The 16,997-nt window shown below is 53.4% G+C and overlaps 3 protein-coding genes across 3 annotated transcripts; 2 read left to right on the top strand and 1 right to left on the bottom strand.

Moving 5' to 3' along the window:
* Positions 1-10,019: 10,019 nt before the first annotated feature.
* On the top strand, positions 10,020-12,707 carry BBA_04318 (PH domain-containing protein; the record flags this gene model as incomplete). Its single annotated transcript, XM_008599415.1, has 2 exons — positions 10,020-10,187; positions 10,245-12,707. 2 exons carry the CDS (start codon positions 10,020-10,022, stop codon positions 12,705-12,707), a joined length of 2,631 nt encoding a protein of 876 aa, XP_008597637.1.
* A 740-nt stretch (positions 12,708-13,447) lies between these two features.
* Positions 13,448-14,421, bottom strand: BBA_04317 (superoxide dismutase; the record flags this gene model as incomplete). The annotated part of the gene is made up of 2 exons (XM_008599414.1): positions 13,448-14,076; positions 14,181-14,421. The coding sequence occupies 2 exons, from the start codon at positions 14,419-14,421 to the stop codon at positions 13,448-13,450; spliced, it is 870 nt and encodes a 289-aa protein (XP_008597636.1).
* Positions 14,422-14,727: 306 nt separating this feature from the next.
* On the top strand, positions 14,728-16,631 carry BBA_04316 (vacuolar membrane protein; the record flags this gene model as incomplete). The annotated part of the gene is made up of 3 exons (XM_008599413.1): positions 14,728-14,734; positions 15,254-15,918; positions 15,975-16,631. 3 exons carry the CDS (start codon positions 14,728-14,730, stop codon positions 16,629-16,631), a joined length of 1,329 nt encoding a protein of 442 aa, XP_008597635.1.
* Positions 16,632-16,997: the final 366 nt, after the last annotated feature.

Raw genomic sequence — 16,997 nt, 5'->3', positions numbered from 1 at the left:
CCAGACCAGCAGATGCCGTCGCTGGCTAAAAGACGACGGGGAAAAAAAAAGAGCTCAGGCAAAGACAAATGCAGGAAGCCAGACCCAGGCAGGATTCTTTTTTGGGGGCTGCAAATGGGCCGGGAGGGAGAGAGTGAGGGGGTGTTGAAAGCAAAAAACGAGCGAGTGAGCCGATTGCGCAATTCGAGCATGGGAATCAAAGGAAACCCTAGCCGAAGAGTCTTGCACTAGTTGCCGTGTGTACCAGTTGCCAGTACGTATTATCAGTATCTATGTACTGGTATTATCTGATGGTCACCCGTCCTCGGTCTTTACAGGGGTTCATAATTAATAACAAGATTAATAACAAGATTTATAAAAAAAAAAAGGAAAACAAAAAGAAAAAAAAAGGCCGACGCCAATGGCTAGCTAGCGAGAATGACCTGGCACATGCACACTACGACGCCTCAAGCTGCAAAAGAACCTAAAATCAGCGGCAATTAGCTCGTATAGCACTTTCGATGATGCAAAAATGGAAGGAAGGGAAGACTAAAAGGTGTATCACAGAAAATGCAAGTAATGGCTCGCGTCAATGGGCCCTCCTTTGTGCTACGCGGGAACTTATTCACAATGAGCACAATGAGTACAATAAGTACAATGAGCAACTGGTAGAAAGATAACTTGTGGGCATATCCGCAGCGGGAAGAGAAAAGCGGAGAGGGGGAGGAGGCCACGAGGAGGGGTAAACTCAAATTGTGTTAATAAGCAGAAACAGTGAACGAAATGGTTTGATTCTTGACTGCCACCTGCCCGACCCTTTCTTTGTGTGCGTGATGGTTAGGTCCCCGATTGGACTCGGTGGGGAGGATGATGGGTGTGGATAAATCTTTCTCTCGGCCTTGTCTTTTGCTCGGTCCAAACTTCTTCTTTAAATTATGGCGTTTCCAAACCGGTATTCACTGATGAAGAAGAATAAAAAAAAGCGGCTGGTAACTCCCATGTCAACCAAAAAAAAAAGAATTAAATTGAATCAAACAAAAATGTTGACAGAATATGCATTTGTATCATGCCATTGGCCCCAACATGATCCATGTCAGTGTGACAAGACGGTTGAGCTGCAGGCTGCAGCATGGTGCTGTGGGTCTCTTTTTTTTTTTTCTTGTTAACTATCATCATCATCCTTCCCGGAGCCTTTTTCTTTTTCCTTGATATGATTCGCTCTCACCACCCCCCCTGGCCGCGCGGGGCGGGACCAACCGAATTGCGCTTGCCAAAGCAGGCAGGGGCTTCTTGCCTTGGCGTCGTCGACCAGAGGCCTGCTGACGATCTAGATTGGCTATCGCTCGCATGGTGCTAGTCTAGGGGGGGGTAAACGGGGGGGAGCAAGGCTAGCGTATCTTGTCCTTGGATGGCGCTGGGTTGGTTGACCAATGGCTCTACGAGAAACAGGGGTCTGCACACCCTCACATATCTCTCTCTCTCTTTTTTTTTTACTGCATTCATCGGTTACTGTGTCTGCCGGCAGTAGCGGGGTAAAAGGTTTTTAGGTGCGTGAGTGTAGCGTTGAAGAGGCTTGTCAACGTCTGAATAGCAGTAGGTAGGTACTGCCCATCTAACCTCCTCAACAGCGCTCTCTCATTCATTCATTCATTCATTCAGTTAGTCAGCACACAAACCACTGGCGGACAAAACTCAAGTAAATGCAACTAGTCTGATTTGTTCGTTGGCTGTGGCATGGTGCTTTTTCATATTGCTTGCACCTCTATTCCCAATTCGTTCATAGCTTACACCCTGCTCCATCTTTGCTCATCGCTTCATCTCCGTCGCCCATGCCCTTTCAGGCAAATATCTTCTTGTACGAGGACCACACTTTTCCATGTTACACTTGCCTCAAGAATACATCAGTCATCACAACTCATCACACTGAGTGGCTTGTACCTTTTTACCGGATTGCGCGCCGACACCGCAGGCCTCCATCACATATCCCCAACATCAGCTCACCATATCATCTCATCGCAATAGTCAATTATCCATGTCCATGAGTCCTGTGCATCCCGAGTAAAAAGAGCTTGACCAACTTTGAAACCTACTAGGCATTTCATCACCCGTCCTTATTCCTTCCAACTCTTATGCACAGACCCCCAATCTACCGGTTGTCCACTATTTCCCTCTCCATCTCTCCAAATGGACCCCTGCCCATCCTCATCCTCCTCATCCCCGCAGTATGTACAAGTGTTTGGCTTGTCGAAAGTATCTATTTTGGGCTAATTTTATCACACTTGCACTTCACTACTGGTCATGTCCCCCCTCTCTACTCCCGCGCGCAATCCCGTGCGCTTGGACAAACACCATATTACCCACTGCTGAGCCGAGTACAGCGCGTACAAGTCGCAGCCATTCTATTTTTAATTTATGTCGCTACTCTTCATTTTTCTGGACTAAATACTAGCTCTCCATCCATTCCATGTACCCCTCACGCTGCCATCCTTTGTCACAGTCGCACAGTCTCCCCTTCACCACCAACACTCATCAGTCTCTCGGCAAGTCAAGCGGTGCTTTTCTCTGTCCCTCTATTTAGCTCGCCTTCGCTAACTCATTGCCGGATCCACTACTCCGTAGCGTCTTGTTATTACTCAGTAACCACTTTTCTGAGCTCGCTATGCTTCAGTGAGGCGTGCGTTATTCAGCCTGACACAGGTAGTGCTGTGAGTTCACGTAACACTGCAGGCCCTGTAGATCGAGTTCCTGTCTTCTGTTGATTCAGGCACCCGGCATCGGACCTTGCTGCGCGTTGGGGGTCACATTTGCTAGTCCCAAAACTTGGTTGACCATCCCAACGATTGCATCCTGTGCGTGCTTCCGGGGCAAACTTGCAAACCGTACCTGCCTTCACCCGACAGCGTTGATTTCCCCAACACTTGCTCGTGGCCTTGTAGCATCATATTCGTATCGGCTGAGTGTGCGCCACCACGCGTGGCTTACCGCCGCCTCCGGTGCACACAGCGGACTACAATTTCCCAGCCCCAGTCGATCCCTCACCGTCTTTGCCTACCCTGCACTGGACCAAGCATTTTTCGCTTCTCACTTCATGGCAAGAAATCGTCTGTGCTCGCACCTCCACTATGCAAGGTGACTTGCATGATCGACAGGATAGCTTGTGTGTGTCATCCTCGTATAGTTGGTTTATCGACCGGTCTAGAAAGAGCCGCACAAACAGGCACGCCGACATTGGCAGTCCATACTCGTATGGTATGCTTCATTGCGGTTGATCGACTGGGAAAAAAAGAAACGCCAAGCATTACAACGACAGCCATGCGAGGGAAAAAAAAAAGCAAAAGTGATAGATTACTTGGCCCATCGATAACAACGGGGTTGCCTCCACGAAAAGCATGCAGCCTCTAGCAGCCGCCGGGTCCCTCCATTTTCCTTACGCCACTTCCTTGTTGAAACGGGCTAACTTTAGTTAGAATAATAAACTGCTGTGGCTGCGGTCCATTCACACCATCTTTCGAGTGCTATAGCAGGGAGCTGGGGAGACTCGCTTCAGCTCTGTTCCCCTGCTGCCCCTTCCAAGAAGCCGCGTTTCTCAGCCCGTCAAGCCATGAAGAAAAAAGAAAGGAAAAAAAAAAAGAAAGGAATTGCACTTCTTTCTTCAGCGTGTATCCTGACTCGTCACATGGCTCGCACCATCTTCTTCTTTCTCCGCCCTTGCTCCTTCTCTGGTGCCACGAGTGGCTTGGCCCGCCTCCGGCACCGTTGAAACTCTATTATGCAAGTGATTCCCGTCGAGATCTTGTTCTGTAGGTTGACTTGGCGTCCACATGGAAGACCAGATGAAGACATGTCACATTCCTCAATTTGCGTCTCCTCGCCCTTCCCGTTAGCTCTTTGTGCAACGCAACGCAATCTCACGGCGTTATATTCCGTACTGCCTTCCTTTTCTTTTCGATTGTAATGGTCCCCTTTGTCTTTTTCCGAGCGAGGGAGGGGTCTGCGCGAAATAAAGCCACTCTTGAGGCGGGGCTGGTAGGTTCTTGAAATAAACATATCCGCTCGTGGCATTGATGAGAGGCCCCTCTATCCCTACATTGCATAGAAAAAGCGGCCGGCTTCTAATTTGTAGATTCATGCCTTGATGGTTATGCGGCGGGGGACCTTTTCCGATATCTTTTTCCCTAAAAGTGGCCCACGCCGAACAAGCGATCGAACGAGCGCAGTAGTGAGTGCAGTGCGACCCAAGTTCCGACTCCATTCTCTCCACATCCGTTGTGGTGCAGTGGTGCAGTATGTGTAAGTGTCACCATATGGGAGCATAATTGCTCGACCGCCCCCTCCAACCCTCTTCACGCTTTGCCCGTGCGCCTAGATTAGTACTAGTTAGAGTTGTATTGCGCCAAGTGCACGTTGATTATTAGTAGCAAGTCCATAACGCCACCAATACTCGAAAACAAATTCTGCAGTGTAAGTAGTGGCTCCGTATGCGACGCTACGAGGGGAGACGAACTCAAACTTTTCATCCACGTGGGCAGCAGCAGGGGAAGGCAGCCGCCTGCAGACTCAGTTACTCCCATTCACGCCGGAAATATGGCGGCCGTTGCCGTGTAGTACAATTCACGTCCAATAATTGTGATGCGGTATCGAGTAACGTTGTTGTGGTCGCAGATACAGTCACATGATCAGGCTGTCGCCGTGCTTGAGGTGCGACCAGTGTGACAAGTGCTGCAGTCTTAATTCAATAATCGTCTTCACCATGCACCGTAGCATCGCACGCAGCATCGTTCCGGCAGGCCATGTTTTGGTGGTCGAGCTTCTGCGCACCGGGTGTTCCGTTGTCAATGCGCCGTAACAAAGTTGCAATCTGCTCGACAAGATGGTGTAGTGGAACTTTTTGCTGTCCGAACCAGGTACAGTATCCCGGATGTACACCGGGCCGCGGTTTTTTGAGAACTGTGTTACTGGTGTGGTAGCATCGTAACATTTAGTACGGAGTAACGAGGCTGCGTCGGCCGGTCGTTTTTTCTCTCGGTCTCGTCTCCCGGTCGCATTTCTACCAGTAGGTGTACATGGCAAGGGTTCCTTTTGCTGGTTGTCTCGGAGCAAGCTGCGGGCCGTACAGCCTTGGATCAGGATGAGAATATCAAAAGCTGCCAAGCTGCCAGGGTCCAGCTCGGTTCGTGGGGCAGGCCGTGAGCGCTGTGACGGGGCGGGGAAGTGTTTTGCCTAGCCGGGTGATGGTTTCTGTAGCTTATCGCATCACGGCGGAAGACCACTAGCAGTTCCGACGCACTCTAAATAATAATAAAAAAAAGGGCCGGCCGTGGAAATCCTAGGAAACTGTTATTGATGGAGCTAGCTCCGGAGGTGCTTGTTCGCAGCTTGATCCGTGGCAAAGGCTGTCGCTGTTCCGTCCCGGGTTGCACAGCACTTAATTTGCTGCCGTATTCATCATCAAGGCATCTTCTTTGAGCTGCGGGCCATGCTGCGCCAAGTTTTGGCAAAGAGATGTGTTCCGAAACCCACAGCGTAGTGGGTGAAAGGGCTGCTGCAAGCTATCACGAGACACGCTGCTAGGCTGAACTAGGGCGCCGCAATTGCTGTTCTGAATGAGTCGGTGAGGATCTGCAAGTCTTTCTAATCCGGCCTCGACATACAGAAATGGATGGGCCGACACCGTTTAGCGTTGCTGTTGATGTGTGTGTGCCTCTCTGCGCCGCAATAGAAAATGGGGGGCTTGCAATGATCAATCAACGACGTTGATTTCCGAGACTGGGGCCACTGGGCATTATTACAGGGATTGCAATCAGAATAACTGATGTGGATGTGTGCCCTTCGCTTCGCATAGAATGGTGCAAGGTCGACAGCACAAAAGACAGCCACAAGCGAGCGGCATGGCTTTTCTCCATGCTGGACTCCACTGTAAATCTGCTCTTTCTTCGCCGTTTCCTCTGCAAAGCCCGGCAATCTGTCCCATGCAGGATGGCGGCGGCCGGCGTGGCTTGCAACTAGCGGTTGAAAGCGTGGCTGGCCAAGCTCGCCAATGGCAAGGAGCAGGCTCACTGCTGCTCATCGATTGGGCATGATGGAAATTTGGTAGCTTGATTGCTTGGGCATCACTTGACCCTGGGCAACAAACCCTGGCTTTGTGGTGTCATGCCGCCCCCTGGTTCTGACAGACGCATGCATGTCTACCCGCAGATGCCGAGTGATGGTCAAAAAGTGAAAAATAGCAGGCTGGCTTGCAGGCCGTGTATATACCGTAGTAAGACCGGCGTAAGTCGAGGTTGCTACGCTGCGATCCTGGATGTCATGTTGTCATGTCAGAGGAATACCCAGTCCGAGGTAAGTTCAGAGATGGATACTGTAATTTTCCAAGTCAGAAAGAGTAGAGATAGAGGCTAGCAATTGCGCGGCTACTCTGTAGAGAGCGAGGACTATCTCGTACCGCATAGGAAGAGCCGGGAAACTGCAGCAGGAAAGTCAACATGGTCCAGGGCCTGCCTGCTAGCCTCCTCAGCAAGGGGAACGATGATGGAGGAGTGGGTTGTTTGCTCGGCTGGTGGCCATGTTCTTGTAAATGCCATGGAGGATTCGGCGCACTTTTCTCCCGTGGCTGCTTAATTGATTGCGTCTGGTAATCAACGAGGAAGAGAGGCAGAAGGGCACAGTGAGGCATGGTGCGACACAGTGTAGCACAGTGCCACTATGAAAGCTTTCTGACCCCTGCCTTCTGTGGCTTGACGGCACCCCTCCCCCACTTTTATGCCACCATCATCCGTCTGCACTTTGTCTCTCCCGCTCTCATGACAGGGGAAGGACGAAAAGGTCCATTTTCTACAGCTCTTTTGCGACAATTCTTGGACACTCGTTTTTTTTTATACATCTTTGGGGGCTGGAATCGAGACTGAGACTTGTTGTAGAATCTGAGCAAACTACACGCATGTCGCGGATGCGAATAGATTGTAGAGATCGGATTACGGGGCACACGCCACTTGATCTCGCCAAATCCTCAAACGAGAGTACGGATCCGGAGGAGATGGATCTCAACAGTGTACGGAGCATTCTCTCTCACATTCTACTTGTGTCGTTTGGAACGGCGGAAAAGGTTGTGGCGCAAACGTGGGACCTTGAGGGACTGGGGTTGCCCATGAGGCTTGCTGTGTAAGTCATGTGTAAAACAGCTGCAAGGATCGCCAGAAGCTGAACCCGGGGTCACTCTGCAGAACGGGAAAGGAAAAGACGCACAATGCGTGGCTAGAAAAAAGTTTGTTGGCCTTTTACCAGTACACCCAGAAATTGCTTTCTGTCAGATTTGCAATGTGGCAACCGTTGAACCGATTGTCAGACTTACATCTTAGACAGAGACTGACTCGGTGGCGGGATGGAAAAGGTTAACTTACACATGAGTTCTCCGTATCTGCTGATCAATCGAGTCTGGGATTCCATCTCGCTCAATCCTTTGTGTGCAGGGGGCTTACACCTCAGTTGCCATACCCACTATGCAGGAATACCAGAGAATCTAATCCGTAGTCTTACCAAGTATACAGATGCTCAGTGCAAATGATCCACGTAACTAGCGTGATAGAAGGGCTGCAACTGCGATACTTGATTTTATTTAGTTGCCATTGCTGCGGAAGCAGAGTACCTCGTCCGCCTTGATGGCCTAATTGGTATTGCCTATATGCTCTTCGGTCGCTGCAGCTCCCTCCTCTTCCCAAAGCAGAGGCGGCGGCGCGCCAAGTAATATTCATCCATGTTAGCTGCACATTCGCTAAATATTGCCATGCACAAGGAACTTCTGCGGTGCAACACAGGTAAATGTTGTGCCTCCTCGATCGCTGCGAGATGTCCTCCTGCTGAATGCTTGGTGACACCTGCCATTCCCATTCCCCCCCCCCTCTTCCATCCTTCGCCCCCCAATTGCTCTCTCGGTGTCAACGTCGGAGCCCATTCCCGCTAGTCCTTCCCTTCACGAAATGGAAGATGGGTCTCGGATGGGTGTCTTTGTTTCTTGCAAGTGCCGTGACTCACGGCACAGGGTGGAGAGGGGGAGCGGGAAAGGCTGGAAAATAGCCTTTTGAATCGGGCTTTTTATCTGTTTCGCAAAAACAAAAAAAAGTCAAAAAGCATAGATTTTGGCATATCTCGTTGCGCGCACGTTTCCGACCGCTAGCTTCTATATATACTGGTGATTTACGGATGACAATGTGGTCTTACACAAACCTTGGAGCGATTCTATGTAGAGCCTCATGTCGACCGGTCACACGGCAGTTTTGCATGCGAGCTCTTTAGGGCGGCCGCGCAGGGCCCTCGCGAACCTGATAACACCGACACCATCCATTCAACATTGTGTGTGTGAGTGGGCGGTGGTATTGGCGGTGGACTGTAGCTTTGCATGGCTCCTCTCCCTCGCCTAGTCTAATGCAACAATGGCTTGACCCAGCAGCCATCTAGGTGGCTGCAGCCTGCAGGCATTGCAGAATAGATTAATGACGAATAGCAAAAGAAAAATAAGAGGGCAGTTGCCGGGGGGAAAACGAAAAAAGTCAAGAGGCGGGGGAATAGGGCGGTCGGCGAGGAGCGGAATGCCGTTGGAAAGGATGGTGTTGCATCGCATAAATTGCAGGGTATAACTGGGACAGACTAATCCGTAACTTCTCGGAAACTCAGCGCTTACAGCAAAAGAGAAGGAACAATCACTATCTGGTGGACCTCTTTTAGGCAATCCGAACCTACTCCGAACCTACCACGGATTACAAGGGCCAACAAATGGCTACTGGTGACTAGTAGTTTGCAGACAATGTCTTGTTCGAAACCAAGTGGTACTGAATACTGAGTGTACCCCCCCCTGGCTCTTGATGAGTACTATTCAGCGAATCGTGAGTAGCATCCAACATGCACATCGTTGGCTCGCCCAGCTTTCTTCATGCATGAAGCAGTCCATATAGCTCATCCGGCCCTTTTTAGTTGGGAAACTTGGGTCAGGGATCCTATTTGGCATGGCACAGAACAGAACTTTGGGTGGTCTGGCCCGCTGCCACCAGCCTGCAGGACCTTTATTCATTGTCCAATTGCGATGCCTCTTTTCGCGCCGTACCCTGGGCCGCACCAGCGCCAGCATACCGCTTTTGCGCCAATAAGCTCGCGATGCTGCTGGGGCCTGTTCAAAAAGACCTCGTACTGGTATCACCAAGGGACCAAGGGACCCCTCTGGTTTTTTTACTGATACGTCCTCTCGTGCTCTTGACTGCCTGTCTTGTGGCGCTGTGACTACTGTACTCACTGGAACACCTTGGTTCGTGAATGTGCCGTGCAGGCTTCTAGGACACCCCCCCCCCCCCCCCCCCGGGTGCATGGACGGACACTCCCCCTCCTCGACCGCCAAAAGGGCGTGGCGCCTTGGGTTGGTTGCGTCTATACTGGCTACTGGCTGCTTGCTGGCTTGTCACTTGTTCTATTCTGGTTCACACAAGGGGACTCGCGCTGCAGCATGTAGGCCGTCGCAGTCCGTCACTCGCTGCTACACCTCCTCCTCCTCCTACTCCTCGTCGTCCACACGCCCCAACGTTTTCTCTGGCGCTTCGAGACAGCCGTCACCGTTGATACTCCGACTATGTCTGCGGGCTTCGAATACATAACGCTACGTGGGCCACTCGCGCGGCATCTATCTTGACCCTCCTTCTCGGATTTTTGCAAAGCGTATACGTCTCTCACGAGATTCTGTTATTTCCTTAGATGTTACTACACTCGTGTCTCACGGCAGCTTGTTCTACTATAATCGGCTTATAAGCCTAGATTTCGCTGGCAACAGCACCAAAACTCTCGCATAAGCCCATCTTTCTAATAGTCTGTTCTGGGCTTGTGGTGTCCCGGTTGATGCCAGATACTGATTCCCAGTACTAACTAACTCGAGCCCTCAAACCAAAAGAAAATGGCAAGTCAAGATCAGAGATATGACTGCCGATATCTGTGCCTCGCTTTGCTAATGCTTCTCATAGGAATTTGCACGATTCCGGTCCGGCCCTGGGCGGACATATTCGGAAATGCGTCAAAAGCCTGCGCCCAACGACACCTTCTTCAACCTCATCAATGACTCGCAGCACTACAGACCAACGTCTGTCGCCACAGAGTTTGTTGATACTGACTGGGATGAAGAAGAGACAGTCTTGACCGACGCTGAAGACAGCTCGCCTCGCGGCAGTTTCCAATCTGTGAGTATCTACCGCGCACACCGGACCGGGACGGACTCTTAACTGATGCGACGCAAGTCGGGACAAACGACGCTTGACTCGTTTGACGAGGCAGTGACGCCGAGATCTAGCCGCCATGAGCAATCGCCAAAGCAAATCGAAGGCCCGAGTGGTCCTCACCTGTTCCATCCGTCATCTGATTACAGCCACCACTTTTACCATGTTCCCGACGAACCCCTCATCCTGGGCATGTCGCCCATTACGCCCAAGCCGCGCGGGTGCGGAGAAATTACGGTGCATCCGCCTCTCCCACTGCCCGGGCCGTTCCAATATACACGGGAGAAGCTCGACGCGTCTAACCTCGTCTCGTGGACCCCAGAGATGGTTGCGCAGTCCATGCTCAATGCTGGCATTGATGTTTCCATGGCTGACCGCTTCATCGAAAACGACATCAACGGCCCAATTCTCATCACGCTCAAGTTTGAGGACTTGCGCGAGCTCGACATTCCCTCCTTTGGCATCCGCACCAATGTCTGGACTCAGATCCAGCATCTCCGCGATAGTCAGCACCAAGACAAAGAATCACGACCCGCGACGCCAATCGAGGATCGCCCGAGCCGAGAAGTGCGCAAGGAAGCCCGCAAGGAAGAACAGCCCGCGCCCAGACGCCGCGCCGGCAGCCGCCGGCAGCGACGAAGCCCCGAGGTCGGCGGCGACAGCATCATGCCGTACGAGTCCGTGTCCATTATCGGCATCGAGCAGGTCATTCCCAAGCCGCACCGCTGCGCCAAGGGCGAGTCGTGCTCGACGTGGAAGAAGCAGCAGCGCGTGCTGGAGAACTTCAAGCGCCTGAACCCGCACGTCGACTTGAAGGACGCCGCCGGCAAGGTCCTCATCTACGGCGACGTGGGCAACCCCGCGACTGCCAGGGCCCTCGACCCCAACGAGGACCTGCGCCCGTTCTCGGACGCGACGCCGTCGCTCGTCGCGTCGTCGGACATTCTGGGCACGGGCGGCATGCCGCCACTGCAGTACCTGCAAGAGGCGTCTCTGCGCAACGTGCAGAAACGGGATCCGCAGGAGAATGTGCGACAGTTTCTCAACTTTCAGCACACAAAGGACGTGTCCCTCAACGAGGTGCCGCCGACCCCTCCTTTTGAGCTCGCACCAGCTGCGCAGGCACCTCATCAAGGCCTACGCCGCCTTCCCAAGCTTTCCATTCCTCCCAATGTTCAAGCACAACGTTCCTCAAACGCTCCGCGACAAATCTCGACATTGCAGCAGTCTGTCGTCTCACCTAAGCAGCAGCAGCACCAGGAGCAGCAGCAGCAGCAGCAGCAGCAGCAGCCACAGCAGGAGCAAGAGCAGCATCGACTCACCAAGCAGCAGCAACAGCCGCAAGAACACCAACAGCCACAGCAGCAGCAGCAGCGGTCGCACCACCAGCGCAGCAACTCGCACGATTTCGTCCCTTACAGGATGTCCAAGACCGACCCTCGCTCTCCCGATCTCGAGACGCCCAGGAACCCATACCGCTTCGGCACGCCCTTTTCCGAGCTCGACGTCCCAGTGACCGCTGTTCCCCTCGGACCAGTCGCGCGGGACACCTCGCAGTCGGTGCCGCCCGACATGAACTATCGTGCCGCGCCAGGGTACAGCAACGTGGTGCCGGCGGCGGCGGCGGCGCAGCCACCACCACCTCGCTCACAATCTCGTGCCTCGTGCCGGCGGCCGTCGTTTCCCTTGCTGCCGGCTGTCAACGAGCACAGACCCGTCCGCGTTTCAGCATCGCGCACGCCGTCTCCGCAGCAGGGCGCATCGTCGCCGCCAACTGCAGGCTCCCGCACCGCCGTGCGACAGGCGCCGCGCCAGGCGCCCCCTCGTGGCATCTACCCGTGGTCATCGTCCCCTTCGCCCGGCGACGTCGCACGGGACGCGGCCAGCACTACGTCGCTGCTAAGGGGGGGCTCGCGGTCGGCCACGGCCACCCCCGCGCCCGCTGCCGCCGCAGTAGCAGCAGCAGCAGGTGCGGCCAACGGAGGCGTGACGTTTCAGGGCCCCATGAAGAAGCGAAAGACGCGTCTCCTGCGCAACGAGTGGCACGACGGCTACTTTACCCTCAAGGGCACGCGTCTCAACATGCACAAGGACATGGCCGACGTGGACCGCACGCTCGAGTACATTGACATTGACGACTACGCCATTGCCTGCTCCAGCCTCGCGTCCACGTCCAAGCTCAGCGCCGCCTTCAAGGCCGTCAACATTTCGCACAATCGCGAAAAGAGCGACCCCGTGGCCGCCTTTAGCTTTCAGCTGATCCCGCAGGATAAGAATGCCGCCCGCATGCGCCGCCGTGAGAGTTCCATGAGCAGCGCCAGTGGTGTGTCGGGTGAAGGTGTCGACGGCACGGGCAAGACGCACCACTTTGCTGTCAAGAACCGTGACGAGCGCATCGACTGGATGCGCGAGATGATGCTCGCCAAGGCGCTCAAGCAAAAGGGCGACGGCTTTGAGATTAGCGTGAATGGCAACATGATTTGAACAGATCCCTCTGCTCTTGTTCATTTTTATTTTCTATTTTATTGCGCACTCCTCTCTTATTGTTCTCATGCCCCCAATCATTTCATCTCCGTCTTCCTTCCATCCATGCATCAGTATCTGAGCAAGCCTCGACTGCCATCTGCTCCAGTAACGACAACAAAAAACAACACAAAAAACCATGAGCTTCCATTCTGTCATTTCTTCCTCACAATTTACGCCCGTCACGTTTCTTTTTTTTAGCATTTCAATCTTCCGCTTTTACATTTCGAAGGGAATACCTGGGCGCAAGCCAAATTTATTATACCAATTTGAGATTTCAATCGTTCGCTCTTCTCCCTCGTGGAGGAAGCCCCCTCGTTATCAAGTCTGAATCATGGGCAGGAGTTGGATAGGTAGCATTCTCCGTAGCAATACACTCTCTTTGACATAAAGTCAGTACAAGTCGTAATGCTCATCAAAAGGTGACCAGCCGATGGATAAACTAGACAACAAATGTCCAAGCGGAGCTTACAACTTCTGCACAAACAGCGGCTGTGTTTTGACGGTCGTGGTATATGACTTCTATGAAGTATACATGTATCGTACAAGTTTTGAGATACACTTTAGATCTCTCGGCGAAAGCTTCTTGTCTCGAACCGAATTAGACACCAGGTGTTACTTTGTCCTTCTCCTTTTATCGCTGATTGTTGCTTCTTGGTACACTACACGCAAACACCTCATCCTGAGCCCAGAGTTTGCGCTTATTGGGCATCCTTGAGGGCAAGGCGCGTTAGGCCAGCCCTGTTCGAAACAAGTTCCCAGTCAACAATCCCCCACCAAGCCTCGGCAAACGCAGCCTTGCCACCCTGACCGCCGGCGCCGTGACCCCAATCCAAAAGCCACGCGTGCTCCCAGGTGTTGAGGCATAGAAGGGGCTGCAGCTCAATGCCGCCGGGGGGAAGGTTGCCGCCACGATGTTGCGGGCCCGTCTGGGTGCGGAACCAAGAACGGGCGCTGCCCTGGTCGCCGACGGTGTTCATGTCGGTTGACTGGGCGCGCCAGTGGGCGCCCGGGTAGGGGGAACCGGCGAGGTAGGTCGAGACGACACGATAGGCCCCGGGACCGGCTTTGACGAGCCAGACGAAGCCGGGGCCAAACATGGCTGAAGCCGTAAGGACCATCTCGCGACGGAGCGTCTCGACGGAGGAAAAGGAAGCTTCAATGTCGACGCGCAGCTTTTCGGGCATCGCGACGGGAGCGGGGGCGATGCCCTGGAAGTAGAAGTGGTTGTTGTGAGCCATGGAGGCGTAGTTGAAGATGGGCGCCTGGTTGGGTTCGCGAGCCGTCATGAGGGCGATGGTCTTGGTGTCCTTATCCTCGAGTTCGGTGCCTGGGGTGGAAGATATAGTCAGTTTTCTTGCCTCGCGAGGTGTCCAAGTCTTAATTCCGCAGGGCCGCAAGCCGTGATTCGACGGAAGCGAAGGGTAAACGAACCTGCTGTCAGGGCGTTGAGCTTCTCTACCGTAAACGCCATGTATTCTGACCAGGCAATGCTGAAGCCGCCGGGGCTCATGAGGGTAGGAATGCCATTGGAGAAGTCGTGCGTCAGGTTTGGTACATGGTGGATCGAGCGAGCGGCGAGCGGCGCGACGAATGTGCAAGTTGTCGAGGTCGTCGAGGGTCGCAGGCTCTGGGCCAGGGCCAGGCCCGACGTTCTTAACCGGGAGCGAAACATGTGCGTAGACTGAGGATTGGGGAACCGGAGACGTAGAGAACTAGTAATACAGCAACGAAAGAATAAACGGCGCGCGGGCGCAATTCGTGGGCAGAAAATGACTGGATTGGCAGTGAGTAGGTACTTGGTCGCGCGACTGGTTCCAGCTCATGGTGACTTTTTTCCGGCACACGACGGCCCCCTTCGGAATCTGGAGCTACATTCAGCCGATGGAGCTGCCTGTAGACGGGTGCAGCGGAGGTACCTAGGTAGGCCGTTGAGGAAGCGCCCAGGTGGGTGCCGTTTTGGGGGAGGGGCGATTTAATCATGGAGTGTATGTATAATTACAAGTTGTTCACCTGCCTATAGTATTGTTATACTGACATGAAAAAATCTGTCAATTCAATCACATGGCGAAGGTTACCTCTCAGCTTTTTTCTTCTGACGCTGTAACGGTACGGCCTGCCTGACCGCCTGCACGCTCACACCTAATACTTTAGGCCTGCACCACTGACCAGGCTGACAGCAGCCAACCATCATTCCCCCCCCTCAACAGCCTGAAGCGCTAAGCCATTGCTGGCCTTCTAAAACTTGCACGCCAACCACGCCAACCACGCTAAGCCCGACACACGCCTCAATGATCCGGTGATGCCTTGCACACGGATCCCACATCATCTACATCATCATTATTGCCCTTTTTGGTTCTCGACACCCCATCGTCCAAACGCAGTTGCTGCAACCGCTCTCACTTCTCTTTCCATTCAACAGACTTTCATCTTTCCGGCCTCGATACACATGACCATCTGACAACCTTTCCCATTTGCAATCCATGCCCTTACAGTCCCTGTTTCAGACTGCACAGAAACCAGCCCCCAGAAACCAAGCCTCCGACGTGGCGAGATATCTCTATCCTGCTACACCATCAGGCCAGCGGAAGAGTCGATCACCGCCTCCCTTGTCCAGCCGCTGTCAACATCCAGACAGATCTCGATTTCCATAGCGACGCTCGCTGTGGCAAATACTATGGATGCTCTCAGAGCACCCGCCATTGGCGTCGACCATCCCGACGCAACTAGCTTCGCCGCCACCCTCACATCCCACAGCAGCACGACGCCGACGCTGACGACAACGGCCTCGATGATCTTCGTTACCGCCGCCTCGCCGTCCCCGACGGCCCCGTCCAGCCCCAACGACTCCGACGGCGAGTGCCAGCTGCTGGGCTCCTTTGCCCTGCTTGTGCAGGCCGCCCTCGGCGGGCTGGCTCTGCTGGCCCTCGTTTACAAGCGCTGGCGAGAGCGCCCGCAGCGGCCCGTCAAGATATGGGCCTTTGACGCATCCAAGCAGGTGTTTGGATCGGTGCTGGTTCACATTGCCAACATCTTCATGTCCATGCTCACCAGTGGGCGCTTCTCCATCACGGCCACCAATGTCGTCGGTCGGGGCACACCTGCCTCCGCCGCCGCAGCTCCGTACATGCCTAACCCGTGCTCCTTTTACCTCCTCAACCTCGGCATTGATGTGAGTATAGACCGCCGTTTCCAGATTGTGCCTCGTGCATACTAACAAAAGACTAGACCACACTCGGCATTCCCATCCTCATTGGACTGCTCCACGCTCTGACCGCCATCGTTGCCCTTACGCCTGTTGGCAAGCCCCGTGAGTCAATCCAGTCTGGCCACTATGGCAACCCGCCCAACGCATGGTGGTGGCTCAAGCAGTCCGTCATTTACTTTTGCGGCCTGTTCCTCATGAAGATTTGCGTTCTCATCATCTTCATCACCATGCCTTGGATATCCAAGGTTGGCGACTGGGCGCTCAGCTGGACCGAGGGCAATGAGAAGCTGCAGATTGCTTTCGTCATGATGATCTTTCCCCTCATCATGAACGCCCTTCAATACTACATTATCGACTCCTTCATCAAGAAGCCCATCACCGAGGTTGACTCGACCGACGACGAGCGCGGCCACTTTCGCCCTCTTCACCCCAATGACGACTCTCCTGAAGGTCTTGACAGTGACGGCGACGCCGATGATGAGGCGCCGCTCGTCGACAAGGCCTCGCCCAGGACGAGGTCGACGCGGGCTCGGAATCTGGACCGGATCAGCACTAATAACGAAGAGTACGACCCAGATCTGGACGGCGATGCGCGTACCGTTTTAGGTAGCAGCTCATCAGCGACTGACGCCAAGCCGTCGACGCCAGTGACTACCAATCTATTACCCAAGGAATGAATCAATTCTATACAGCGGCACATTCGGGAATACGCAAGCATTTGGATACAGCGATTATTTTCTTGTTTTTGATGACTTTTGTCCCAGCATTTGCTTTTTTGGTTGACGCTCTTTGGTTGGCATAAACGCAGGAGTTTGGGTCTCTAAGCTTAAATTCAGAGAGGGCCGTGAGATAGGGCAGTCGTGTTCTAGATGCTCGAAATATACAGGAAAACAATTACCGCGCAAAGCTCAACGTGAATTTTCTGCAACTTTCCGCCTACAAATGTAGTTTTTTCCAAATCAAATCGAGCCCCGTAGATCGAAGCACTGGCTTTTTGACAATCAACATGACACACCAAAGAATATTGAATATGGAAGAAGAGT

The sequence above is a fragment of the Beauveria bassiana genome, assembly GCF_000280675.1.
Source record: "Beauveria bassiana ARSEF 2860 unplaced genomic scaffold BBA_S00009, whole genome shotgun sequence".
Lineage (NCBI taxonomy): Eukaryota > Fungi > Ascomycota > Sordariomycetes > Hypocreales > Cordycipitaceae > Beauveria > Beauveria bassiana.
This window is presented reverse-complemented; position numbering and strand designations above follow the sequence as displayed.